Source organism: Hibiscus syriacus, unplaced genomic scaffold (genome assembly GCF_006381635.1).
Source record: "Hibiscus syriacus cultivar Baekdansim isolate YM2019G1 unplaced genomic scaffold, ASM638163v2 tig00111493_pilon, whole genome shotgun sequence".
Classification (NCBI taxonomy): Eukaryota; Viridiplantae; Streptophyta; class Magnoliopsida; order Malvales; family Malvaceae; genus Hibiscus; species Hibiscus syriacus.
Genome location: NW_024063102.1, coordinates 1,093,688 through 1,105,260, shown reverse-complemented (window position 1 = coordinate 1,105,260; position 11,573 = coordinate 1,093,688). Strand labels below are relative to the sequence as shown.

Here is an 11,573-nt window from a genome sequence, read left to right as displayed (position 1 = left end):
CATTAAATGTGCATCAATACACCTTGCCCAGAATTTGCATTTTAAGCCTAAAAACCATAAACTCTTCACTCAATTCTTCTATTTTGAGCCCCTATCATGTCATTAAACTTAACTAGCATTACTTAAACCAACTTATATCCATATAAACCATCTTTATCTTCCATATTTCATCATGATTTTTAAAATTTAAGAATCTTACTAAACTTTCAACTTTGTTATTAATCCTTTCTAACTTCATAAATCTTTTATTCTTACTGATGGCAAGTCAAATTCAACTTTCAATTCTTATTATAAACTCTATTTCAATATTTCACTCAAGAACTCCAAATCTTTAATCTTCCCTAACTCCTTTATCTTTTGATTTTAAGATAACTTAAGCTTTCCTTAAGCTTAGTTATCATCTAATGATCATAATCCAACCTTAAATTTAACAAGAAATTATCTAAATAGAAGACTCACCTTTGGTTCAAGCCTTCACGTATGAAGAAGGAAGAAGAGAAGAGAAGAGAACTCTGGAACCTTTTGATTTCTTCTCACTTCGACCCACGTTTATATATAACCATATTTCATTATTTTCCTTGCAAATAACCCTTTTGCCCTTCAATTCATCTAATAATTACTAACAACTTTTATGATTTATTTCCAAATAAATCATTGAACTAATCTATTGTTCTACTCTAGTTACCAAATTCTGAAACTTTACAATTTGATCACTAACTAGGTATTGAGGATGTTACAAACACCTTCAATAAACCCAACGACATGTAACCGACCAATCACCCATGAACAAAACCTCCATACTTTCGTAACTGATGGAACACCAAATCCCCCTAAATTTATAAATTCCTAAACATAAATTCTTAAACATAAATTCTTAAACCTAATACCCAAATCCCTAACCATAATCTCAAATTTATTATTAAATTCGACTCAAAAATATAATTAATTGAAGCATGGGGATGATGGGGAGAGCACCGCCGAAGGGGAGGGGGAATGCGGCAGGGTAGGGGTGGGGGATTTGAATTGAGCAGGTTTTTTTTAATTGAAAATATTTTTTAAAATATAATTTTTTTTTTCAAAATTACCAAAATATAACACGTGTCACTTAACGGAGTTTTTAATGGCGATTAACGCCCGGACACTTAAAAATGATAACAAAGAAAATGTTAGACACTAGGATGAATCAAAAAATAGTTTAGGCGCCAATTCGAGAAAAAAATATATAGTTTAGTCCCTTATTTTGGTGTTAAGCCAAATGACAATGTGCAAATAGTTCCAAGTTTTTTGGTTTTCTTTCTTTTCCATTACCATCCGTTTTTTATCCCGTTGCTGTAAATTTAGCTGCTGTCTCGGAGCTTTATGCATTGTGGATGAAACACTGAAGCTGTCCGATGCGAAGGGAACACTTACTGGTCGGTACCGAGGGCTAATCGTTCGGGCCTCGTAGCAAGCTTAACGATGGCGGTAACTTCGTTCTACTCGGTGAACTGTCGAGTGTAAATCTTTGGCAAAGCTTTGACTAACCTACGGATACGTTTCTCTTTGGTATGAAGATGGATGCCAAATTTTCGTTAACTTCATGGAGCATTGAAGAAGATCCAAAGCAGGGTAACTTCACATTCAAGAAAGATCCACAAGGGAGAAAGCAGCTTGTTGTACCGGAAAAGAGCACCGTTTACTGGAGATCAAGTTGGCTTGATTCATCTCATATTATTAAATCAGATGAACTGCCTTCCACAATAGTCGAATTCTTGGGCTTTTACCAGGGTGACACACAAGACCAAGATAAAAAGATCAATAAATCAGGTGAACTGTCTTCTGCAACAGTAAACTTCATGAATTTTAGCCAGGGTCACACACAAGTTTACCAAGATAAAAGAATGGTGATCAATTCTACTGGTTATTTACAGTATTGGCAGTTGGGAGCAGACAATAGAAGTTGGTCCTTGATATGGTGGGAACCAAACAATGTTTGTAGTAAGTTCAACTTTTGTGGCAACTTTGGTACATGTACTGGAAACAGTAGGTTACCATGCAAATGTTTGCCAGGTTTCGAACCTAAATGCTTGGAGAAATGGAATGCCGGGGATTTTTTGGACGGTTGCTCCAGAAACTATACATCATCAAGTGGCAATGACTTCTTGAGCTTGAAAAGAATGGAAGTGGAAGATTCAGACTCATCATGTGAGGAAAGGGATGAAATAGAATGCAGGGAAGAGTGCCTCAAGAAGAGCAAGTGTCGGGCTTATTCATTTGTTGGCCAGAGAGACACCACTACTTCATGTTTGATTTGGTCAGGGGATCTCGAAAATCTTCAGGAGGGTCAAGATGGCGGCTATGATCTCCACGTACGGGTAGCGCGGTCTGATATAGGTACTTCATTCTGCACTAATGAGCAATGGAAAAAATACTCAACTTGGATTTACTGTCTTTTCTACTTTGCAGAAACGACAGGTAAAAATTGTGAGACTTGTGGCACAAACTTGGTCCCTTATCCCCTAAGCACCGAACAAAATGCGGTGATCCAATGTACTTTAGTTTCTACTGTAATAACAATACAGACGAACTAAGTTTCATGGCACCTAATGTCAACTATAGTGTCGTTACAGTCGATTGTCACACACGGACATTTATCATCCAAATGAAAACCGAAGAGGAAGATAATTGTTCTGCTATGCATTCTTTAGCAAGCAGAATTTTGCAGTTCGATCAATCATCACCATTCAATGTGATCAGCAACTGCAGAGGAGATGTTGGAAACTTAACAACTTCTGATTCTTCACTATATGGTACGGTTGATATCAAAATTAGTTGGAGCCACCGCTGGAGCCAATCTGTACTTCTGCAGACTGCTAGGACTGGCCGCATTCAACCTGTAACGAAACAGGAAATGGACCAAGACGGTGCTGTCGTAACCGTTTTTCGTCTGGGCACAAATTTTTTACTTGGCGGGAAAATTGATGTGAATAAATGGTTTTTAAAATAATTTGGGAGTCGCCATCGGCCTTTTGGGTCAGGTAGGTCAAATACCTAAAAATCATCCTTTAAAAGAGTTTTTAAGAAACATCGATTAAAAGATAAACTGATCTGCGTTTTAACCAAAAATTCGTTCTTTTTAATAATAAAAAGGGATTCGTGGTCGATTACGTTTAGGGAAAGATTAACACCCCTACAACGCCCAAAATTGGTACTTTTTAATTATAAATTGTCTCTATTATTAGAAATTTAAAAATTCAAAATATATTTAATTTATAATCCTATTATTTCAAAATTATAATTATGAAAAATATATATTAATTTATATATTTATAAGTAAAATATTTATTTATTTAGAAATATCAGAAAATGACTTCTAGGTTCCTTAAGACAGCTCTTTTCTTCGATATTAAAAATAAATAATAATTAAAACAATTAATATATAATTTATAAAATAGGATATTTATTTATTTAAAAATATCAGAAAATGGACATCCAGTTGTTTAAAGACTGCCCTTTCTTAATATTGAAAAATAAATAAATATTAAAACATGATTAAAATAAGTTAAAAGTAATTAAATAAGATTTAATAAATAAAATAAATATTATTTATTATATAAATATATATATTTATGACTAAATAATAATAGTAATAATAATTAAAAGTAAACATATAAAATTAACATATAACTAAACAATGAACAAAATTAAAACTATATATTTAAAATAAATAAAACTTGTAAAAAATAAATAAAAATTGAAATTAGTGACTAAATTATAACCTAATAGAATTAAATACCTAATTCATAATTAATTATTTAAAATTTCAGTGGCTAAATATGTTATTATACCCTTTTATTAATTTAGTGACTAGATTAAAATTATATCAAATTCGTATATCAAATTAAAAGAAATTAAAACATGTTATTCGGGGTTTAAAATATTAATTAATAAAGTTACGAGGACTAAATCAATTATTTACTTAAAATATCTATTATTATGCAAAGGACTAAAATAAATAAAATTAAAATTATTAAACCAGATTAAAAGGATCATAAATTGATTTAGTGACTAAATTATAAAATTAAAAATCTGAGGGACTGCGGACGAGGTTTGTCCACATATATAAATTACACATATACCCCTTCCCAAAACGACGTCGTTCGAGAAGGGATATATATTTCCCTAAACGGCTGGCCCGAAGGGCCAGCATCCTCATTTCTTCCCTTCTTCTTCTCTCTCTTTCTGAGAACTCTCTCGCTTCTCTCTAACTTACCTCATCGAAGGGAAGCCGGTCACCGGCCTGCAGCATTGTGCCGCCGATAACCTCACTGCCGGCCACCGCTTCTGGTGGCCGGAAAAACAAAAACCCCCCGAACGATAGATCCGAGTGATCTACGTTCAACTTTGACCTTAGTTTTCCTTAAAACGTCCCGTATTTGCCTAGATCTAAGAAAAATACCTTCGGTATTTTGCTTCTACGGCGGCCTATGAACTCCGGTGGCGTCGCAGCTTCTTCGGTAAGGCTTCTCTTAATTTTTGTTTCGATCTTTTGATGGTTTGGTTGATGTGTTCTCTCTGTTTCCTTTTCTCTATTTTTTTTTTGTTCTCTGTTCTTGCCCTCTGTTTGGTTGCTCCGTGGCTGTTAGTCTCCTCTTTTTTTTTTTTTCTGTTGGTTGTTGTGGCTCTCTGTCTTCCGTTCTTCTCCCTATTTTTTTATTTTATTTGCAGGGAACCAGTGGCTAAATAGGCCTCGTCGGAGCTTGTCTCGGACCGGTCACAAGAGATGATTTCGGTGAGTCACCATAGCTATGGTGGCGACTCACCATAGAGCTCGACGTGGGGTGATGACGAGGTGTTTCTGGAGGCTTCGATGGGGTGACGTGGCACTGACGGCGGCGTGGCAGCAGCCGAAGCATCAACGTGGAGGTGGCGGCTGAGCAGAGGCAGCGGCTGGCCTTCTGGAATCTTGGAGGCGGCTGGGGGCTAGGGTTTGAAAAGCCCTAGCTGAAACCCCAAATCAATTCAAGTTTTCATTTGGGTCTGGGCCGGTTCTGGTTGGGCCTGGAATTTGTATTTGGGCCTCAGTTTTGGGCTTTGTAATATTTAATAAATAATATATAATAATAATAATAATAATAATTTTAATAATAATAATAAATTTAAATTTAAAATAAAAAAATTGATGTCTACATGTGCCTTTGCGGTTCCACTTTTCATTGGGATGGCTCCGTATTAAACTGTACACAAGGTTAGTATTAAATTTGATGCGTAAACCTGTGGTACATATACCATAATTACCCTATTATTGCAGTAGCTGGACAATTGGTAAGGCCTTCTGAAAAAAGCAAGCCACTCGCTTTGATCCTCGGAATATCTCTGCCAATTAGGATGACCATTTTGTGTGCTGTAGCTTCGGTTTACACATGGAAAACGAAGGCGGTAAAGAGGCGAGGTAAGCGTTTGATGATAAAGAAACCAATGTTTTTTTTTGCAAACAATGTTTTTGCACTCGCCAACATGTATTTTTCTTTCGAGTTCAGCAAAACAAAGACAAGTTGCTCTCCATCGTTATGACACCGAGAGAGGGGTTAAAGAGTTAATAGGCTAGAGTCAGTTTGACGAAAAAGATGGGGCCGTATAGACGTGCCTTTCTTCGATTTCAAGAGCAAACTAGGTGTAACAAACAATTTCTCAGAGGAAAACAAACTTGGAAAAGGAGGGTTTGGGCCAGTTTACATGGTATTGAGTACTTTTCATTTGCTCTTTGAAGGTTCTATATCTAGTATCTTACAAAGGGTATGAAATAATCCCAGGGTAAATTTCCAGGAGGTGAAGAAGTTGCTGTAAAGATGCTTTCAAGTGTTTCAGCACAAGGCTCGGAGGAATTTAAAACCGAGGTTGTTTTGATCGGAAAACTTCAACATCGGAATCTTGCGAGACTATTGGGATACTGCATAAGAGGAGAGGAAAAGATTCTACTCTATGAATATATGCCCAACAAAAGCTTAGACTCTTTGTTTTTTGGTAATTAGCCACTAAAACCTCAACTGTTTCTTCATTGTATATGTGCATAATGGCATGTTATGGGGTGAATGATGCGTTTTACGGTAAAGGTGAATCATCAAGCCAAAAATTGGATTGGTCGATACGCTACAACATCATTTTGGGAATTGCTAGAGGATTGCTTTATCTTCACCAAGATTCCAGGTTGAGAATCGTTTACAGGGATTTGAAAACTAGTAACATACTATTGGATGCAGAGATGAACCCGAAAATATCCGATTTCGGCCTCGCGAGGATGATCCAAGGAAAAGAAACCGAATCAAACACAGAGTAATAGGAACAAAGTGAGTAAAAGGCAGAAATTCATGTTTAGAGCTACCAATAATTGTACTTATTAATCATAATGAGTGTGGTTAAATGCAGTGGATATATGGCGCTGGAATACGCAATAGAAGGACTTTTCTCAATCAAACCCGATGTTTTTAGCTTCGGTGTAGTGATGCTTGAGATCATTAGCGGAAAAAGGAACAAGAGAATTTATCAGGTGGAAGATGCACCAAGCCTTGATGGTTATGTAAGTAGATATGAATTAATCTTTCACCAACTTCCTTCTCCATACCATCGCCAAGTACTGCAGCTCTGTATATTTTGGTGCAGGGATGGAGACTGTGGCAAGAAAACAAGGCACTGGATTTGACGGACAAGACGGTACGGTCGAGTTGCAATGCGAGTGAGTTTATAAGATGCGTACATGGGCTTTTGTGCGTGCAGGAAGACCCCAGTGAGCGTCCCACCATGGCCGATGTTGTGCACATGCTTGGCACCCAGAATTTAAGCCTTCCCATTCCTAAACAGCCAGCTTACCTGACGATGAAACCTCTTTCTGCTACAGCTTAGTAATGCAGAAACTAATACTGAGATCACTTGTGTTTTAAACTCGTGAAAAAGGTAGTGATAGCTACACCTCCTTGAACCTCTAAATATTGTGAGTGGTTGGATTGAATCTTAAAAGGCAACGTCTCACTTATAAAGCAAGTTAGGTTTATCTAGTTATGAAAGTGTTTACACTTCATTCGGGTACCACATTTCACGTGGACAAAAAGATGGCCATTCTCCAATAATTAATGCAACATCCATGCATGCGTGACACATGAGAAGAGCTACATGTATCTACCATTTTTATAGTTGACTTTACTTTCTATTGCTATAATTTTAATAACTCGACCGAAGTTCAAATCAATACAACTTTTCAATCTCAAAGTTTCAATTGTTTAGATCTCAATTTATAATTAAATATGAACAAAGGGCTGAGGTAAATGAAGGTTGGTCAAAGGAAAGTTGGGTATGGAAGAGGAACGGCAAGCTGTTCAGAGCTCCTCCATAAGCTTCATATTATTTTATTCCAATTTAAATCTAATATTCACATGCATTCTTGATGTGCTACCTCTGTTTGACGCAGATAAAAAATAATAATAATAGTAAAAATGTTCACATGCATGCAGTCTTGATGTGCTACCTGCTAATGCTTTATGGCATATTCACAAATGTTTACTTTCCAAAAAGAAGTTGAATATTATTCTCAACAATAAAGTCCTCAAGCTCTAAGCCTTGAATTAGTAAATTACCCATGAAATTTCACACAAGACCCTATTTGGTCAGGGAAGCCATTCATTCTTCAATCCAATAAATTTTTTTATTATAAGGTGACTACAAGATGATATATGTTCAGAATATTTTTTTAATCGTTAATAATACATAAAAATTCTATGCTCAAATCTTTTAAGCATCGATCAAAGTCAAAGTGGTACCAATAAAAGCTGTACAAAAGTTTCCTCCTCAAGTAACATTGGAAAATAGTGCGGACAACAGTTTCCCCGAAACAGAGTTTTTTTTTAATTTTCCAGCTTTTCATGAATCAGCTGATCCGAAAGAATCGTGTTCCTTTGCTGTCATACATGGAAAACGTAATCCATCCTCTTTCCGAGAAAAAGACCTCCGTTACCTCATATATCGTCTCCCTTGGTTATATAAACCCCAATGCATCTCAATACATTACAAACTTATTGATTTCTTTGAACACACATCATAGTCGTTATCAACACTCGATGGCAGGGATTAATAGAACGGCACCCGATTTCGAGGACTTATTGCCAGCGATGGCGGAGAAGCTGGGCAGAGACGGGCTGATGAGGGAATTGTGCAATGGTTTCAAGGTGTTGATGGACAAGGACAAAGGGGTGATCACCGTTGCCAGCTTGAAGAGCAACGCGGCGATGCTCGGCTTGCAAGATTTGAGAGACGATGAGCTCGCAAGCATGGTGAGGGAAGGCGATCTTGACGGAGATGGAGCTCTCAGTGAGATGGAATTCTGTGTGCTGATGTTCAGATTAAGCCCCGGATTGATGGAAGAGTCCCACTTATTGTTCGAAGAAATGCTCGAACAAGAGCTCAATAGTTAATATGATGCATAGTTTAATATTGGTAAAGGAGTTAAATGATCTTCTCTTTTATTGTCAAATGCAACTCTGTTTCTTCCTCCGGTCTACAATTATTATCTTCTCCTTGTGTGTATTCATTACTAATACCAAATGTGTAATGCAACAATTGCTGAAGAAACTAGCGCAAGTCGCAATAAAAGTTGCCATTGATCCTGCAAATCTACATCAAACATCTATTGTTTCGCACAACCTTGATTGGTAAATACAAGCAAATAAGGCTTAGAGAAATTCAATCTTTGCATTAGATGAAGCCCGTGAAAACCCCATCATTTGTGACTTAATCTTTTGTCTTCGTAGGGAATCTCTGTAGTTGCAGTGTCCCGAGAAAAGGGTCATCTCTAGCAAGGCTTTCCCATGCTTCAGCAAGAACTTTGCTACGCTAACTTCATTCTCACATTCTCTGATGCCATGGATTTTCACTACACTGAGGTGGTTTAGCAAGGATTTCAAAGCCTGGGCTTGGGATTCCCAGAATTGTTTTTCCTCTGAGGTAGGCATGTCCCACAAGTCCTTGTTCCATTTCTGAAAGAGTGAAAACAAAACAAAGAACAAAGGTGGAACAACCATGAGATTAAATTAAACATGAAGCAGAACATAAAAAAAAAAGATAACAATTTGTGGGCACATACTCTTATCTCAATCTTGTAATCATTGAGGATCTTGAGAATTAAAGTGTGTAGCGTGGGAGAGCTCTTGAAAAGATAAGCTAAACGGAGGACGTTGTGTTCGTTGAAGACAGTCTGCAGATTAGAGATGGTTGAATGGATGCATTACGTTTGCAATATAACTCCTGCTCGACAACACCTGCTAGAATGCAGAGTGTTGAAAATCAAACAAGGAAGTTGATGCTTGAAAAATGAACACACACAAAATACCATTACATCCAAAAAGGGTAGAAAATAAGCTACAACTGTTCCGCTAATTAGGACCTAAAACTAATAAACGCAACATTAATGATTATTGGTCTTGAGATTTTGGACAAGTTAAGTATTTAATTTTAAGAATATTTTTTTAACAATTTCTATTTAAGAGAAGGAAAGATAAATTTTGCTTTTAATGGGCATTGAATTCACAACTTACAAGAGAGATGATCTGTCAACTAAGAGCTTTTGACCGTCTACTATAGAAATTTGAGTATTTGATTTTTAAGAATATAAAATATTCTTGAAAAGATAAAAATATAATTATATAAATAAAGAATAATTTTTTCCACAAATTTTTAGGAGGAAAATAGTTAAAATCTTAACTTGAAATGAACTTTGAACTCCAAAGCTACCTATTTAATATTGTTTATGACTTAAAAACTAATTAAGATTGAAAAGTATATTTTAAAAAATAATGTTAAACATATCTTTCGTTAATAACATTTTCATATCTCAATCATTATAAGTAAACCTTAAAACTTCATTTTTTTAAAAATAAATACTACTTATACTAATCCTAAATTAATAAAACAAAATTTAAGACCTAATTAAAAAATATTAAAAGCTAAGTGAAAAGTTCCACCTAGATAATAATTCCTAAATATAAGCTCCATTTGGGTTAACTCTAATCTATTAGTTGCAAAAGTGGTTCTAAAAATATTTTTTAGGATAAACATATGTATGTTAATAATACAAAATTTTTAATGAAATGAGCACAAATAAATTACAAATAAATTTCAAAGGGATTCTATTAGTAAGTAAAATAAGTAGCTAATCGAAAAGAAATCAAATTTTAGAGTGAGAGATGCCCACCATCGAAAAACTGTGAATCTACCACTTATTAGTCAATATCATTTATTATAATTTTAGTCTCTTCTATGCAGGGATGAAGCTAGGATCAAATGTTAATGAGAGACAAAATAATTTTATATCAAAATAACAACAATCTATTAAGTATTTAAATTTAAAAATTAGAAGAAACACAAATTTTACTTAGTTAATGTTTAAACTAAAAATACCTAAAATTCTATTATCTTCAACAACATTATCTCCTAGGTTTAAACATGTGTTTTTTTAAGAGTATAGCATTCTTCATTAATGTACTCAACGTGTTATTTTTATTAGTTGTTTGTGAATGCATTATAATTAACATGCATGGGATTTACATTCAGTCCATTAAACATGATGGGCAATCCATGAATTGAGATGCAAATGTACCTCAACGCATTCGGTCTCGAGCGTTAGGCTGTGGAGTGTGGAGAGAGCTGATAAGAGATTAGACACACTCCGAAGCTTTGGAACACTGATATCATCACCGACTACAAAGAAACCAATGGAGGCCTCATGCGCCGACGTCAAATTCTCCAACGAGTTGTTCTCGGTGCTGGCATTATATTCCCAAACCATACTTCTCAAGCTTGGAGCATTAATCTTCACCCAACTCTCCCCACAGTTTGCATCGAAACAGCTTGCAACTCGCAATCTCTTCAATCTTGCACCCGAAACATCCAGCCTATTTAACTGGAAACACTTCTCCAGTGTCAAATCTTCGAGGGCCAGGCAACTAACCTTAAGATGTTTCAACCCAAAGCATGCATCGAGATTGAATGTCTTTGAGCCGAGGAAAGGACGCGTCCGTGAACAAATCCGACAGCGAGGGCTGGTTGTATAAGATGACGAGGGACAAAGACAAGGTGTGGAGTGATCGGAAACCGCCTTTCACAACCGAGGGAGGCGGCAACCGGAAACCGGGATAACGAGATCTCAACTTGAAGACCCGCAAGGATTCACTACTGAGAACGCTTCGTGGGAAATTAAAGGATCCTTAGATCGGAATGCTTGTCGCGGATAGCAAATACCTGGCTAATGAAATCCAGTCGTTTATTAGACAAACAGTGCGGCGGTGTTAATAATCGTTTCACCGTACTTGACGACGGATTCATCTTCGTCGGAGAAACTCCGATTGTATTAATGGAGGTGAAATCATGACCAGGAAACGAAACCCACACGATCTCCATCTTTTTTATCAGACGCTTGTTTGTGCTATGGTTTTAATGGGAAGATGGAATAGGATTTGATGGAGAACAACATCTGGGAGATCACTGATCCTGTCGATCCCATTCTCGCTTTCAATCCAAAACTTATTCCGTTTCGCTGCTCTTGTTTCCAT

General features: G+C 36.2%; 1 protein-coding gene and 2 pseudogenes across 1 annotated transcript; 2 read left to right on the top strand and 1 right to left on the bottom strand.

Moving 5' to 3' along the window:
* The first annotated feature begins 1,553 nt into the window (after positions 1–1,553).
* Positions 1,554–6,902, top strand: LOC120163680 (annotated as a pseudogene).
* Positions 6,903–8,055: 1,153 nt separating this feature from the next.
* Positions 8,056–8,562, top strand: LOC120163713 (calcium-binding protein KRP1-like). The gene has a single exon (XM_039173566.1). The coding sequence runs from the start codon at positions 8,088–8,090 to the stop codon at positions 8,439–8,441; it is 354 nt and encodes a 117-aa protein (XP_039029497.1). The 5' UTR covers positions 8,056–8,087; the 3' UTR covers positions 8,442–8,562.
* Positions 8,563–8,694: 132 nt separating this feature from the next.
* LOC120163714 lies at positions 8,695–11,573 on the bottom strand (annotated as a pseudogene).